Source organism: Orycteropus afer, unplaced genomic scaffold, assembly GCF_000298275.1.
Source record: "Orycteropus afer afer isolate SDZICR_OR568_19922 unplaced genomic scaffold, OryAfe1.0 scaffold00390, whole genome shotgun sequence".
Classification (NCBI taxonomy): domain Eukaryota; kingdom Metazoa; phylum Chordata; class Mammalia; order Tubulidentata; family Orycteropodidae; genus Orycteropus; species Orycteropus afer.
The window spans coordinates 2,026,263-2,044,355 of record NW_006921977.1 but is presented as its reverse complement, the minus strand read 5'-3'; the positions used below and the strand labels follow the sequence as shown (position 1 = coordinate 2,044,355).

At 37.5% G+C, this 18,093-nt stretch overlaps 1 protein-coding gene across 1 annotated transcript in view; it reads right to left on the bottom strand.

Moving 5' to 3' along the window:
• The window catches only part of CDH18 (cadherin 18), a 707,490-nt gene that overhangs the window by 466,395 nt on the left and 223,002 nt on the right, over positions 1–18,093 (bottom strand). Inside the window, exon 3 of the mRNA XM_042782611.1 lies at positions 586–705. Coding sequence (XP_042638545.1) covers positions 586–705 — 120 coding nt within the window. The remainder of the gene's footprint in view (positions 1–585; positions 706–18,093) is intronic.

Genomic DNA, 18,093 nt, shown 5'->3' with positions numbered 1-18,093 from the left:
AAATATTGAAAAGTAATAATGTAAAAAAAAAAAATATATAACACCTGAAAACTTAATTTTATATAATACAAATCCATTTTACATACATTTATTTAAAACCAACCAAACCAAACTCACTGTCCTTGAGTCAGGTCTAACTCATATTAACCCTTTCTTGGGTTTCTGAGGTGGTATCATTATGGAAATAGATTACAAACCTTCCTTCCCAGGACTGCCTGGTGGGTTTGAACTGCCAGCCTTCTGGTTAGCAGTCAAATGTCTTATGCACTATGCCACCAGAGCTCCCTACATTTATTTAATTAAATGAAAAAATAAATAAATAAATAAATAAATAAATATTGCAAGAATCTGCAAAGATAAGTAGCTTTTCATGGTGTGGGAATAAATAATGGCTATTCCAAATAATAATGAAAAACAGTTAATTCAACTCCAATTATTCACTTATATTGTTTTAGAAAAAGTGAGTGGATTTAAAAAGTCTGCTAAAATAATCGCGTCTAATGCAGAAGAGTCCACAGAGAAGAAGAACACTGCTTCCTTTTATTGAAGCACATACGTACTCCAATTAAACTTAAAGGCACTGACCTGTTTTAGGATCTACAGAGAAGTAGGGTTGTCCTTGGAGGATACTGTAAACCACCCGAGCACTGTTTCCATAGGTAGGGTCATCCGCATCGGTAGCTGTCACCTGTAGAACAGAGGTACCTGTGCATTCAGGAAAACAAAATTTAGTGTCTGATACTTTTAGCATATGATTAATCTGTACACAGAGGATATGCTAAAATGGATGATGTCAACTAAATTTAATTCTTACATTTATTTATCAAGCATATACCTTGCTTACTTTCCCTGCCATTAACTATACTGAATAAGGTCTAGGATAATATGTTTAGTGTAAAATTATTCCATGGGGTCTTCTATGTGCTCATAAAATATTGACAGGTTTATTTAGACCCTCGTATAACCAAGGGTGTGTGAGAGTGATGCTCAAAAATGAATCGGTATTGGGTGCTGGGTGAAATCAAAGGTGTTGCTTAGGTGTATGTTGCATGCCTCATGATGATTCCAAAAACTAGAGATGGAATGGTTTGGGAACAGGTGCGAGAGTGGGAATGTTGACACTAAATCATCAATGGCATCAAAACATCCCATTCACAAACTGTATTTCTTATCTGGACTGTTAAATGAGTCCCTTAAATGGTCTCCTGGCTTCCAATCTCATTCTTTCAGTATCTACTACGTAAAACCAAAATCAAACTCACTGCCATTGAATGGAATCTGACTCAAAGTGATCCACATAGAGTTTCTGAGCCTGTAAATATTTACGGCAGTAGATCACCCCATCTTCCTTCCATGGATTGGCTGGTGAGTTTGAACCACTGACCTTCCAGTTAGCAGCCAAATGCCTTATCCACTATGCCAGCAGAGCTCCCTACCTATACTACTCACTGCTGTGAAGTCAGATCTGACTCATAGTGACTGCTCTTTGGGTTTCTGAGGCAATATCACTACAGAAGTAGATTGCCCAACCTTCTTTCAAGGAGTGACTGGTGGGTTTGAACTGCAAGCCTTCTGGTTAGCAGTCAAATGCCTTAGGCACTGTGCCACCAGAGCTCCTATCTTCTACATAGTACTCACATAATTGCCTATCTAAAATTTATAACATAAAATGCCAATAACAGTGGATTTTCAAAGATTTAAATGCATATTAATTAAACCACTTAATATACTATGTTTTGATGCACTAAAACGAGCTTGGGAGCTCCGGTAGCATAGTGGCTAAGGCACTTGACTGCTAACCAGAAAGCTGGAGGTTCAAACTCACCAGCTACTCCTCGGAAGGAAGGTTGGGCAATGTACTTCCATAGTGATACTGCCTCGAAAACCCAAGGAGGGGTCATTATGAGTCTGGTCCGACTCAACGGAACAGAACAACAACAACAAAATGAGCTTATCTGTTGTTGTTGTTATGTGCCATCGAGTCAGACTGACTCATAGTGACCCCTCCTTGGGTTTCCGAGGCAGTATCACTATGAAAGTAGATTGCCCCATCTTCCTTCTGAGGAGTGGCTGATGGGTTTGAACTAAGTGCCTTAAGCATTACTCTACCAGAGCTCAATTTCAATAATTAAACGTATTGATATAATATTGCTGATATTTCTAAATAGAAGCTAACCTGAATATAACATGACAACCAGCCATTCTACAAAACTCACTGCCATCAAGTTGGATCCGACTCATAGTGACCGCTCCTTGGATTTCCCAGGCAGTATCACTACAGAAGTAGATTGTTGAATCTTCCTATAACATGACAACCATCTGTTATGGATACACAATTTCACTGTAGAATTAGTGCATAAGAGCCCTCATCAATTCATGAGTTGCACTTGGTGAATGATCTAATGTGATATGTTCTCATCACTAGGTATCATCTAATTGTTTCTGATTCATAACAACTGTATGACAACAGAACAAAACACTGGCTGCTGCTGAGCCTTCCTCATAATCATTGCTATGCTAATATTATATCCTTGATATTTTGTTCTCCCTAACAAGAAAACAATTCTGTCTGCTATTTAGGGTTATGCACAACAAAATCATTTCCATTTTTATAGTCAAGTAATCTGGTATGTGGTTTTATATTAATTTTAGTACTTGAATAGGGAAGAATTGACAATTCTCACTTTCTAGATTTATTAATCCTTTCATTGATTTCATATGATACATTCATTAAGAGTTTAATATATGTTAAACCACACAGTATATATTTCTGTGTTAATATTCAGACACACCTTTGGGAAAAGCCTGTTCATTGTCTTCAAGGGATGCTAGAATTAACTACAAGTAATTAAATGGATAGAATTAGTATACACAGTTCCATTGGTTGTCCATAATAGCAGATTATAAATTATATGGGCCTTTTAATAACATGTTATGATGGCAGTCTTAAACTGCATTTGTACATTAAGAGTCTAAGCAGAGAGTTATGGGAGCTCTGGTAGCATAGTGGCTAAGGCACTTGACTGCTAACCAGACGGCTGGCGGTTCAAACCCACTAGCCACTCCTCGGAAGGAAGGTTGGGCAATCCTACTTCCGTAGTGATACTGCCTCGGAAACCCAAGGAGGGGTCGCTATGAGTCAGGTCTGACTCGACGGCACATAACAACAACAACAACAGAGGGGATGACTGTGTTATGTCTAAAAGAGTCTCTCATATTATGGAAAAATAAAACAGTAGCAACACCAAATGCCAGGGAAGGATACTAAAAAACAGTATTCCTCTTAAAGTGCTGATGGATATGTAAAAGGTTGTCATTTTCTCTTATTACCAGCAATGTAGTTTTGATCACTTATCCCTGAGAAATGAAACTTAGGCTTACAAAAATGCCTGCAGATGAACAGCCCAAAAATGCAATGCCCATCAATGGGAGCAGGATTAAAAATAATCATAAAAATCATATCCATACCATGTAATACAACTCTGTAATAAAAATGACTCATTGATACACAGAACAATGTGGATGAATCCTCAGTTAATTATACAAAGTGAAAAAAACAAAAAAAGAAAGAAAGAAAGTACCAGGTTCAAGATGGCAGAGTAGGCACATACACCATCCAGATGTTAAAAAAAAATAATTTAAAAGACAAATAAAATAAGAGAAACAGCTTCAGATGACAATCCTGGATCTCAGAGCTTCAAAAGAAAAGACAAAGAAGTACTGATGAGAGGAAGCGACTGGATGAAAATGGTGACAAGGAGCAGGAAACTGATAACCGGCTCCGTTTGCCCAGCAATGCACCAGCCCTCACATGGATGGTCAGGTGACCAGAGAGGTTTGCTTTCTCTCCTTACCTTGCACAATGTCCCACTGACCAGAAAGAAGGCCCTGCTAACCCTCAGCCCCCCAGTGGCTGGTCAAACTCCTCCCATTGCAGTACTGGACTGCTTTATATACAGAAAAATGAATATGAACATATATGTTGATATAATATTTCTGACATATCTAAATAAAAACTAATCTGAATATAACATGACAACCAGCTATCCTACAAAACTCACTGCCATTGAATCGGATCCGACCCACAGCGACTGCTCCTTGAGTTTCCGAGGCGGTATCACTACAGAAGTAGACTGTTTGGTGCAGATGGAACTTTTATGTTTCCATCTTCACCAAAGAGCAGAAGTCCCTTGCCTGCTGCCCAAGCAATCAGCATCACTTGCCCTGCCCTGCCCTGGTTGAAGTGCATGCTCTGGCTGAGCGAACACTGTATTCCTGCTCACCTGTTGGGTGGCTATCACTTTTGAAAGTTGCATGCTGCTTTTTTTTCTTCCTCCTTTTCTCTTTTTCACTTCTTAGTTCTTCACTCTTTTTCCCCTTGTTTTTCTCCTCTTTGTTTTTTTGGTTTTTGTCTCTCCTCTTCCTCCTATCTTTTTCTTTTCCCTGTTTCTTTCTGTCCATGCCTCTGCCTCCGAAGTCAGCAGCACCTGCACCCATGGTCCATGGTTGGCAGTGTGCGCTCTAGTGGAATGAGCTGCCAATCCTGCTGCAGCTGTGCATGCCAGCTAACACTTGCACCCGTTTTATGCTCTTTCTTCTTTTTATTCCCTCCCTTCCTCTCAGTCATTCCCTCTTACCCATATATTTTTTTTCCTTTTCTTTTTCTTCCATTTCCCTCCACCACTCATTTTTTTTTTTTTTTCTTTTCTTCCTGCTTTCATTTATTTGTGATCTCTGGGGGTGTAGAGCCTAAGACATTTGACTGCTAACCAGAAGGATGGTGGTTCAAACCCACCAGCCAATCTTCGGAAGGAAGATCGGGTAATCTACTTGCATAGTGATACCACCTCAGAAACCCAAGGAAGTTCTCTATAAGTCTAAATCGACTCCACGGCAGTGAGTTTGGTTGGTTTCTTGGATTTATTTATTTATTTATTTATTTATTTATTTTAATCTAGGGCAGTGAGCCCCTTGTCCTCACCATCTCCATGTTCAGTTGCGCTACATCTGATATTCCGTGTTTGGTAGGGCATGCTCCAATGGAGGAAGTGCTACACTTGCACTGCAACCATGGTTAGTGCTTGTCACATGTCCCACAACTGTGCGGCATTTCTTTGTTGTTTGCTTTTTTGTAACTTTTGTTGCTTTTCTTCCTTTTGTCTTTTATCTTGTACTTTTTCTTTCTTCTTAGGTCTCCTTCTTTCCCCTCTCCTGTTATTTTTCTTTTCCTTTACATCCCCTCCCCCACTTCCTTCTTTTATTTATATTTTTCCCCAGCAGCTAGGAGTCAGTGACCCTGTCCAAACATACCCACACACACTTGCTGCCCTATCCACCAGGTGAGTGCCATCCCTCACTCCTGAAGTACTAGACTATGACAGATGGCAGCCAAGACACCCAGCCTCCTGCCCTCAGGTGTTCTGCATGATTACTGATTAGAGACACATGCCCCACTTCGACCTGCTACCAAAAATCAACAAATTCATACAGTAACAGTGCAGTGTCTCAGAGACAACAGACACATTCAAACCACACACACAAAAACAGAACAAGATGCCTCAAACAAGTACAGGACAAGAAAATCTTCTGGAGGAAGAAATGTTAGTGCAATTATATGAAAAGGAATTCAAAATAATTATATCTATGTGCTTTCAATGAATTGAGAGACTGTTAAAGAAACCACAGAGAACATCAAGGAAAACACAGATGAAACTCTAGAAGAATTAATAAAAAGAGAATAAATTGACAAAATAAATGCAAAATTAGAAACCATACTAAAACAGTAAATGGAAATCTAGAAGATTAATACTAACATTAATTGAATCAAGGGAAAACACAATTAGCAAGATTGAAGACAAATCTCTCAAAACTAATTTTTTGGAGGAACAATCAGAAAAAAAAAATAATAATGAAAGCTTAAGATTCATTTGAGACATCATCAAAAGAAATGATTTACATGTGATTGGAATTCCAGAATAGGAAGAAGCAAAGAAAAGTACCAAGAAAGTTGTCAAAGATTTGTTGAAAGGAAACTTCTCTAACATCATGAAAGATGAGAAGATATATATTCAAGATGCCCAGCTAACTGCAAATAGAATAAACCCCAAAAGAAAAGTACCAAGACATATCATAATCAAACTTGTGAAAACCAGAAAAAGAAATAATCCTGAAAACAGCTCAGGAAAAAAAAAAAAAAAAATTACAAAGGAGAACCAATAAGACTAACTCTAATTTCTTGGTAGAAACCATGCAGACAAGAAGTCAATGGAATGACATATACCAAATGCTGTGTGTGTGTGTGTGGGAGGGGGGAAGCCAACCAAGAATTATACACCATCAAAACTGTCTCTCAAATATTATTGTGAAATTAGGACATTCCCAGATAAACAGAAATTAAGAAAATTTGCTAAAACTTGACCCGTATTATAAGAAATACTAAAGGGAATCCTCTAGACACACAACCACCACTAGAGAACAATGGGATATTCAGACATATGGCAGCATCACCTGGAAATTAACCTGGATATAGAAGTATCAAATATAAAATAAACCTAAAATACAAAAAAATAGGCAACTATAGATACCATTTTGTAAATAATAACAGCTACAAAGAAAATAGAGAATAAATGATATAGTTACAGAACCTACAAATGGAATGGAATTCAAGACTTTCCCAAGAAAGAATGGAATATTTAAACTTGGGAAAATATAAATGAAATAGAGTCTAACTTCAAAGAAAATTATTAAACTTTCACACCAAAAGAAGAAAGAAGAAAATCATTGTCTCGCCTGACACCAAACAATAGCAACAAAGGAAATGGTAGGAAAATCTATAAATAAAATGAACTCAGCACAGAAAAATATGTGGAAGAAAGAAACCATCAAGATTAAAGAACAAAACAAAAAACCACATTAAAATGGCAGCAGCAAATCAATCCCTATCAATAATTACATTGGAAGTAAATGAATTAAATGCACTACTTGTCAGTGAGAAGCAGAATGGATAAGAAAACAAGACCCATCAATACACTGTTTACAAGAAACATGCCTTAGGCGCAAAGACAAACTAAGGAAAGATAAAAAATATATCAAACAAATGGCAACCAAAAGAAGTGCAGGAGTGGCAATGTTAATTTTTATATAATAGACTTTAAGGCAAAAACCAGCAAAAGAGACAAAAAGGAGATTATATAATTATTAAAGTGTCAATTGAACAAGATGACATAACCATAAATAATTATGGATGCACACAGTGAAAGAGCCCCACATTCATAAATCAAACTTTAATAGAACTGAAAGGAGCACACACAGCTTCACAATAATAATAGCAGATTTTAAAACATCACTTTCGATGAACGACAGAACTAGAAAAAACTTAACAAAGATATTGAAGTTAAAACAACATAATCAACCAACTAGTCCCCATAAATGTATATAGAATACTCCACACAGCAACAGCACAATATACATTCTTTTCCAGTCCATGTAGAACTTTCTCAAGAACAAAACCACATGTTAGTTCACAAAGAAAGCCTCAATAATTTTAAAAACTTTGAAATAATGCAAAGCATCCTCTCAGATCATAATGCTATAAATTAAGAAATCAATAACAGGAAGAGAAAGGAAAAAAAATCAAATACATGGAAACTGAATATTATCCTACTTAAAAATTGCTGGGTGATAGAAGAAATTAAAAAAAAAAATGAAATTATAAAATCCTTTGAATCAAACAAGAATGGAAACACAACATATCAAAATCTCTTGGACACAATAAAAGCCCTGTTCAGTGGACAATTTATAGCAATAAACACACATAATCAAAAAAGAATCAAAATCAACACCTTAACCCAGCATCTCCAAATATCAGAAAAAAAGAACAGCAAAAGAAAACCACAAAAAGACAAAAAGGCTATAGACCTCAGAAGGAAGGACATAATAAAAATATAAGAAACAGAATTCTGAAATGGAAAAACAATTAAAGATTCAAAAAGACTAGAAATTGGTTCTTTGAAAGGAACAATAATATTGACTAACCACTGGGAAATTTAACAAAGGAGAAGAAGAAGATACATGTAACACAAATAAGAAACAAAATAGACAATTTCACAACAGAACCTACCAAAATAAAAAGGATAACCAAATACCATGAAGAACTGTAATTGAACAAATTTGGAAATCTAGAAGAAATGAACAAATTTCTTGAAACACACTACTGACCAAAAGTAACACAATCTGAGGTAGAAAATTTGAACAAATACATCACATATGAAGAAACTTAGCAAGTCATTAAAAAGAAAAGAAAAAAACTACCCTCACCCCCACCAAAAAAAAAAATTAAAAAAAAATTCTGGCCTACACAGCTTCAGTGGTGAATCCCATCAAATATTTGGAGAAGAACTGATACTACACCAATACCATTCAAACTATTACAGAACATAGAAAACCCTTTCCATGAAGCAAGCATAACCCTGATACCAAAACCAGGCAAAGACAGCTCTAAAAAAAAAAAAAGAAAAAGAAAAGAAAATTATAGCCCAATATCCCTCATGAACATTGATGTAAAAGTTCTCAAAAAAAGTATTAGCCAATAGATTCCAACAATATATGAAAGAGACAGTATTTCATGACCAAGCAGCATTCATACCAATTATGCAAGGATGGTTCAACATTAGAGAAACAATCACATAATACATGACACACATAAAACAAAGGAAATTAACCATGTAATCATAACTATCAACAAAGAAAAGATATTTGTCTGGATCCAACACTCATTCTTTATAAAAATACTCAGAGAAATAGGAAGAGATGGGAAATTCTTCAACCTAATCAAAGGCATATACACAAAACCAATGGCCAATATTATGCTCAATGGAGAGAGACTGAAAACATGCCCCTTGTGAACAGGAACCAGACAATAATACCCTTTATCACCATTCATATTCAGTATTGTATTGGAAGTCATAGCCAGAGCAATAAGACAAGAAAGGGAAATAAGAGACATGCAAATTGGCAAACAAGAAGAAAAATATCTCTATTTGCAGATGATATAATCCTATACATAGATAATCTCAGAGATTCAAGAGGAAAACTACTGAAACCAATAAAATTTTCAGCAAAGTGGCAGGGTACAAAGTCAACATACAAAAATAAGTCATATTCCTCTGCGCTAATGAAGAGAATTCTGAAAAGCAAATCATGAAAATAATACCATTTTTAATAGCCAATCCAAAGATGAAGTTTATGACAGTATACTGATGAAAGATGAAGTGATTAGAGACTCTAAAGAGCTATACAAAGAAAACTGCAAAACACTACTACAAGAAACCAAAAGAGACTTGTAAATGGAAAAATATACGATGCTCATGGATAGGAAACCTTAACAGTGTAAACATGAAAATATTACTCAAAGCAATGTGGAGCTATAATGGAATTCCAATTATGATTCCATCATCATTCTTTAAAGAGCTGAAAAAGCTAATTACTAACTTTATATGCAAAGGAAAGAGAGCCCAGATAAATAAAATGGAGCTCTGCTAGCATAGTGCCTAAGGCACTTGACTGCTCACCAGAAGGCTGGCGGTTCAAACCAACCAGCCATTCCTCAGAAGGAAGGTTGGGCAATCCTACTTCCGTAGTGATACTGCCTCAGAAACCCAAGGAGGCATTGCTATGAGTTGGGGCCAACTTGACGGCAAACAACAACAACAACAACAACAACAATGAGGAAAAGGGAGGTCTGGTGGTGTAGTGTCTAAGGCATTTGGCTGCTAACCAGAAGGCTGGTGGTTCAAACCTATCAGACACTCCTCAGAAGGAAGATTGGGTGATCTACTTCTGTAGAGATACCTCCTTGGGAACCCAAGAAAGAGTCACTATGAGTCAAATTGACTGGACAACACTGAGTGTGTAATGAATAACACAAGATAAGTAGCCCCATCCTATCTGATCTCAAAGCCTACTATACAGTCATAGTCAAAAAAGTCTAGTACTGATCCAATGACAGACACGTAGACCAATGCAACAGAATTGAGAACCCAGAAGTATATCCATCCACCTATGGAAAGCTGGTAGCATAGTGCCTAAGGCACTTGACTGCTATCTGGAGGGCTGGTGATTCAAATCCAACAGCCACTCCTTGGAAGGAAGGTTTGACCATCTACTTCCATAGTGATACTGCCTTGGAAACCCAAGGAGGGGTTGCTATGAGTCAGGTCTGACTTGATGGCACATAACAACAACAACAACAACATGGACAGCTGATCTTTGATAAAGGGCACAAACCCATTAAATGCAGAAGAAATAGTTTCTAACAAATGATGCTGACAAAACTGGACATCCATTTGCAGAAAAATGAAACAGAATGGATATCTCATGCTATAATCAAAAGCTAACTCAAGATGGGACTAATATCTAAATATAAAACCTAAAACCAAAAAGATTATCAAAGAAAAAATAGCAGCAAACTTAGGGGCCCTAATAGATGACATAAATACACTATCAAACATACCTAAAAATGCAAACAGCAGAAGCCAAACTAGATGATTGTGACCTTCTAAAAATTAAAATATTTATGTGCCTCAAAAGACTGAGTAAAAAAAGTAAAAAGGGAAATATGGATGGGGAAAATAAAATTGGCAACAATATATATGACAAGAGATTGATCTCTAAAATATATAGAAGATTTCAACACCTCAACAACAACAAAAAGACAACCAACCCAATTAACAAACAGGCAGAGGACATGAACAGACATTTCAAAGAAGACATTTAGGCAGCTAACAAACACTTGAAGAAACACTGAGGATCATTAGCCACTAGAAAGATGCAAATCAAAACAACAAGGTGTCATCTCACCTCAACATTAATAGCACAGTTCAAAAACACAGAAAACAACAAATGCTGGTGAGAGTGGGGAAAAACTGGAGCTCTCATACATGGCTGGTAGGACTGTAAAATGTTATATCCACTGTGGAAGGTGTCATGGCACTTCCCTCGGTTGGAAATAGAAACACCATATGATCCAGCAGTCCCACTACTAGGTTTATGTCCTAGAAAAATAAAGGCCATAATGTGAACAGATATAGGCACCTCTGAGTTCACTGCAGTGCTATTCACAATATCAAATAGGTGGAAACAACATAAATGCCTATCAACAGATGAATGGATCAACAAACTATGGTACCTACACACAGTGGAATGCTACACAGTGTTACAGAATAACGATGACTTTGTGGGGGAAAAAAAAAACATGACATAGATGAACCTGTGCTTTTGTTGTTATGTTCAGTTGAGTCGGATTCGACTCATAGCAACCCCTCCTTGTGTTTCTGAGGCGGTATCATTACAAAAGTAGATTGCCCAAACTTCCTTCTGAGGAGTGGCTGTGGGTTTGCACCAGCAGCCTTCTGGTTAGCAGTCAGGTGCCTTTAAGCAGTATGCTACCGGAGCTCCTAGAGGACATTAGGTTCAGTGAAATTACTCAATCACAAAAGCACAATTACTGTATGAGACTGTTGTTGTTGTTATGTGCCGTCGAGTTGGACCAGACTCATAGTGACTTCTCTTTGGGTTTCCGAGGCAGTATCACTATGGAAGTAGATTGCCAACCTTCCTACTGAGGAGTGGCTGGTGGGTTTGAACCACCAGCCTTCTGGTTAGCAGTCAAGTGCCTTTAGGCACTACGTTACCAGAGCTCCTCTGGATGAGACTACTCATGTAAAAAGATAAGGTTTGCACACAGAAAGAATCATTCTTTGAAGGTTATCAAGGGTTGGAAGAGAAGGGAGAGACAATCACCAACTAGATGGTAAACAAGTATTTACTTTGGTGAAGAGACAAGTAATATACAATAAAGATGAGGTCAGCACAAAATGATGAAGGCAGTGGAAGACAGGGAGGAGCACGAGAGTTAAAGATAACAAGGGTGAATATTAGTGCACATCCAATCCTGCAGTAATGGTAATAACAGTACTTTACGAATGGATACACAGACTATACCAAAAGATACATACAATTTGACCGAGTATCTCTCTACCCATGTGTTACAAATATATCCATGAGTGTAGTAGAGCATACAGGGAGCAAAGGTAGGGAAAACTTTAGACATAAGCAAAAACCTTAAGAGAATGTGTTGGTGGGTATGGAGCCTCAGGGCCATAGTCTCAGGGGACACAAAGGTCATTTGGTATAACATAAGCCAGAAAAACAATGTTCTACATCCTACTTTGGTGAGTCGTGACTCGGGTCTTTAAAGCTTGTAAGACACCATCTAATGTGTAACTATTAGTCTCTCCTCATCAGGAGTGAAGAAAAGTGAAGAACATAAAAGACACAAGGAAACAACTAGTGTAAAGGTCTCAGGGATGAGTGAATCCCACCCACTAGGACCCTGAAACAAGAACTAGAGGGTGCCAGGCTGCTACTGCTGAAAGCTCGGAAAGGAATCATAATAAGAGGTTCCAGATAGAGTGAGGGAAACTGAGGAGCCAAAATCAGAGTCATACAAAGACAAGGCTTACTGGCTTGATGTAGATTGGTTGTCACCTCCAAGGCTGTGCCCCTAAGACACACTTCCTGCTAGTAATTGACCCCTGTGACCCAACTTTTAGCCAAACAATAGACAGGCTGTAATGTGAACAGTAATAGTAGGAGGCAATGCACTCTTAAGAATGATTAAGCATCTGGTATCAAGAGGGTAGCATCTGCCCAAGGATAGAGCTAGAAAAGTGGGAGAAGATGTGAAGAAAGGATGATAAGAAGGTGTAGGGGCCATAAGTAAGGGTGAAGAATGCTGTTACACTGTGGGGATTGTGAGGAATGTCACAAAACAGAATGTGCATGGATAGTTGAACGGAGAGCCAGTTTGCTCTGTAAACTATCACCCAAATCACAATTAAAAAAAAAAAAAATCAACCCTAAAAGGTTACATGATCCTGTTTATAAAACATTCTTAAAATGACTCAAATTTAGAAACGCATAACAGACCAGTTGTTGTTGTTGTTGTTGTTATGTGCCGTTGGGTCAGACCTGACTCATAGCGATCCCTTCTTGGGTTTCCGAGGCAGTATCACTATGGAAGTAGATTGCCCATCTTTCCTTCCGAGGAGTGGATGGTGCGTTTGAACTGCCAGCCTTCTGGTTAGCAGTCAAGTGCCTTAGGCACTATGCTACCAGACCAGTAGTTGCCCCCATTTACAGACCTGCTGGTGGAGGTGGGTCTGATGATAAAAGGGCAAAATGAGAGATTGTTGTGATATTAAAACTGTTCAGTGTGTTGACGGTGGTAATGGATACACAAACCTACATGTGTGATAATTTGATATAGAAATAAACTTAAACACACATTTGGACAAGTCAACTTATCAGATAATACCAGTAGATTTTACCAATTCAAGTGTCTAGTTATGATGCTCTGTTGCAAGGCGTTACCATTGGGGAAAACTGGGTAAGTGTTCAAGGGATGTCACTATATCATTTCTTAAAACTGCATATGACTCTACAGTGATCAAAAAATTAAACACATATGCACAAAATGTCTTCTATCCTCAGTGCTAACCCATTCTAAGGATGATTTATTTGAACTTGTGACTGTATTAAGAATACTCCCATTAAACTCTCTGGCTTGATTAATAACCAATTTCCATCATTAGTCTTCCAGAGCTGGCTGTAAGTAAACTAGTTCAACCACTACAAAGTATTAAAAAATATATATATATGTTTATATATATATATATATGTGTGTGTGTGTGTGTGTGTGCACGCGCACCCATGCATACATACAGGCTCAAAGTTAAAAGGTCATTCCTTTTTGCTTTATTATTGTAGCAGTACTTTTTTTGCTTTATTATTGTAGCATTACTTTGACCCAATATCATTTTCTCGGATGTACAACCCATTTTTAAATAGCTTTCCATCTTTAGAGTAAGATACACTTTTAACTGAAAATAGTATCTGTTGAAAACATGGTACCATGTTCTATGTCATTCCAATTACAGGAGAAAAAAAAAGAAAAATTCCAGACATACCATAAACCACCCTGTGTTCCTCTCTCAAGCTTGTTCAGATGACACCACTAGATTAATATTTCCAGATAAGGTGTGGTTAGAAGGTATGCCCACTGGCACCTCATTGAAAACAAAATTATAATCTGTTGTAGATTTCCAGGTCAATCTCTAAAAGTCTACCAGCCCATAATGTGACTAAAATACGATAAATTTGTATGAGTCAAATATTTAATCTGATGAGAAAAACAATGATAGTACTAGGCTCGTAGGGATTACTGTGATGCAGGCAACAGAATGCCATATAAAACAGATCATGAAATACTAGCCATTAAGAATCCAAGATTTCATTAAAAAAAAAAAAAAATCCTCCAGTTTTGAGACTAGCTCTGGCTCTGCAGTAGTGATTTCTGACTAAATAGCTTTCAATGCTTAAAAAGTAGTCCCTGAACCACCATCCTAGGGAAAAAAGTTGAGAAAGAGAAACAGTGTAAGGTCACACACAGCTCATTTGCTGTGATCGGCTGTATCACCGTGTGAAAGACAAAGGGCTCTGCTTGGCTTGAGACGTCTATAAAAGTCTAGCTAGCCTTGTTAAGTGAAAGTTGAGATGCATGAAAGGCCTGAGAAGTGAAACAGCAGAAGTGAAGGAGAAAACAGTAGAGGAAGGTAGTGGAACATTAACAGTGGTGCTGACCACAGGGCTGGTTGGAAACAGCAGATGGCATTAAGCAGTGCAGAAAAGTAGAACAGAGAGAAAAAAGAATGTAAATTCTCTGCACTCTGGGCAAAAATGATGGTCATTGACAGCAGCATGTGTCTCATTAGACAGGTCGCACAGGCATTGGGTGTTCCTTGTGTTGAGGAAGGAGAAGCAAATTGTCATTTGTACTGCCCTTTGGTGTGTGAGGCATTAGGATCACAGGTTGCTGATCAAAGAGAATTTACGTATATGCATAGCACAGTCCAACAAGCCAGACTACCTGAGAATACAAAAAGCAAAACAAAACAAACGCACTGCCATCCAGTCAGATCCGACTCATAGCGACCTCTCCCTTCTTCGGTTTCCGAGGTGATATCTCTATGAAAGTAGATTGCCTAACCTTCCTTCCAAGGGCTGGCTGGTGGATTTGAACCACCAGCCTTCTGGTTAGCGGTCAATTGCCTTAGGCACTATGCTACCAGAGCTCCTCCACAGAATACAGTAAGTTGTTATTGTTAAGTGCTGAGGAGTCAATTTTGATGCATAGTGACCCCATGTAACAGAGTAGGGTTTTCTAGGCTGTAATCTTTACAAGGCAAGATCTCCATGTCATTTTCTTGTGGAGCTGCTGGGTGGGTTTGAACTTCCAACATTTTGGTTAACAGCCAAGGACTTAACCACTGCCTCGGCAGGCAACAGTAGGAGTAGGGGAAAAACAGCAGACATGAGAGAGAGATGTCTTGCAATCATTCAACACGTTCTTACCAGTGAGGATTGGTAAGGGAGCTTCAAGCCTAGAAGAAACATATGCTGATCTTACTTACTTGTGTGAAATCTAGCCGGGAAAAGTATAAGACCCATGGAAGCTTTCAGAGGATACATTATATTTAAAAAGGTGCCTTTTTTTCCCCATAAAATATATTTTAAAAACAGGACTCTTCAAGATGTAGTACAATTGCAGTGGGAGGAAAATAAACTTATTCTCATAATTTGCTGCTGCTATGTACCTGAATCTGGGACAAGAGACTAAATTTACATGCCACCCAACAATGGAGAATACTTCCCTATGCCACCTGATACCACATGCATCACTGATGAGATAAGATCACAACTTAATCTCACAAATAAGTAAAATTAAATTAGGTAGAGATGAATGATGTTTTATGTGAACATTAGGTACCAATAGTGATCTACCAGGAGTTCTGGTGGCCTGGTGCCTAAGGCATTTGGCTGTTAACTGGGAGGCTGGCTGTTCAAACCCACCAGCCACTCCATAGAAGGAAGACTGGGTAATCTCCTGTAAAGATTTACCACCTCAGAAACACAAAGGGAGGGTTGTTGCATTTTAAAGCTGAATTAGTTATTTGGTATATGTTATTTCCATTTCAAATATTTCCTGTGACACAGTCTTTGCTGTTGTATGCTAGGGATTACTGCTTCTCAGCTGATGCTTTATATAAATCTGAAAAAGATTTAAGTACATAAAAAAGCTTTCAAGATATCTTTTCTACAATAAAACTTAAAGTCTTGTTTCCTTTGGGGATTGCCCTGTGTCAGTCTTTTCATTTGGTTTTCTTTACACTAAGGCTGTATAAGTAATACACATTTTGTAAAGTTACATATCAAGGAAAAGTACAAAGAGTGGACTTTCTCCGAAATCTCTAAAGACCAATTTGAAATATTTAATAAGGTATTTTAATACCAGGAACATATCCTCTGAGATGGCAAATCGTTATGCTTGACTTGTCAGGGTTCACAACTCTGTTAACATTGCAAATGAATTGATGTTGAAGGGGAACTTTGAGTACAAATAAGCTAAAGATTTATAAAAGCTGAGAGTGACTCTCTTAGGGAATCTCTGAACCTCTGAGGGTTTAATTCTCAAAAGAATTTGCCAGGAATTGTGAAAAAGCAAGAGCCATGAAGGTACAACTTAAATTTTATTCAACACAAGACGATGGCAAATTCACCAATAAAGCAAATAACACTGGCTACTGATCGTTGTGTAATCTGATACAGTTCTGAGTACTCACTCAACATTCATTGGGATTAAAAAAAAAATCATTCTCCAAGAACACTTGTGAAACAGCTGGGTACAGAAACAAAAAGCACTATTCTAACTGTATTTACAAGTCATGGCTATTGATAATTTTTGTATACTTCCCCTTTGATCCTTTCATGGTATATTACCAAATGTGAAATTCCATGTTACTCAAAAAAAATTTATGTTCAAGTCCTAAGTGGAAAGAAAGTTATAATAATTAAGGTAATATTATTTGTTGAGTGCCTGTGCTGTGGGAAACACTCTGATATATGCCATTGAATTCAATACTGAAATCAATTTGTTCAGAGGATTATATTTAATATCATTTTACAGGGAGGGACATTGAAGTTCAAAAAGGTAGTATAGTTGGCAATTGGAGAAAGCATAATTCAAGTCCAGGCCTATCTATTTTGGTATCTGACATTCCTTCCATTATATTATATTCCTCTTCCCTGTGGTAATCTGTTGAATCAAGATTAATAGTTAAAATATTCCCTGCACTTTTTTTCTTGTGTTTTCTTGATGATATGCACTGACAGCCCAGACACATCTACTTGAGAAGAGGAATTGTAATAACCCATCCTTACAGCCAATGGCCAAGTCAGTACATATATTTCACCAAAGCGGAGTGTGTGGTAGAATTCTTAGGAAGACTCAATTTCCAGGCACTTAATGACATCATTGGGTTCTTCTGCAGCCTTTAAGAACATTCATAATTCTCATTATTGATATACAGAGTAAATGGTTGCAGTAAAAAGTGACTAAAACCATGTCCCTATTCATCTACGTATCTTATAAATTAATTTGCCTATTACTCTCAGATTAATTTTCTAGTCTTTTCTGCTCTAACCTGTTTCTAATCTTACCAGTACCATTGATCAGCCTTTCTTACCAACTGAATAATGGGAAGGATTGAAGGGAAATTAGGAAATAGGAAAAGCCAAATGGTCTCTCTCTTTTTTTATTTTTTTCTTCCTTCTTTCTCCTTTCTATGATGTCTCTTACATATATTCATATAATATATGCATATTTTATATTATATTCATCATAATATATACGTAAACATATGTGCATGTGTGCGTGTGTGTGTGTGTGTGTGTATATATATATATATACACACACATATATATTGTTGGTGTTGTTATTGTTATGTGCTGTCGAGTTGGACCCGAGTCATAGCGACCCCGCCTTGGGTTTCCAAGTCAGTATCACTATGGAAATAGATTGCCCCATGTTCCTTCCGAGGAGTGGCTGATGGGTTTGAACGGTCAACCTTCTGGTTACCAGTCTAGTGCCTTAGGCACTATGTATGCTAACAGAGCTCCCATATATATATATATATA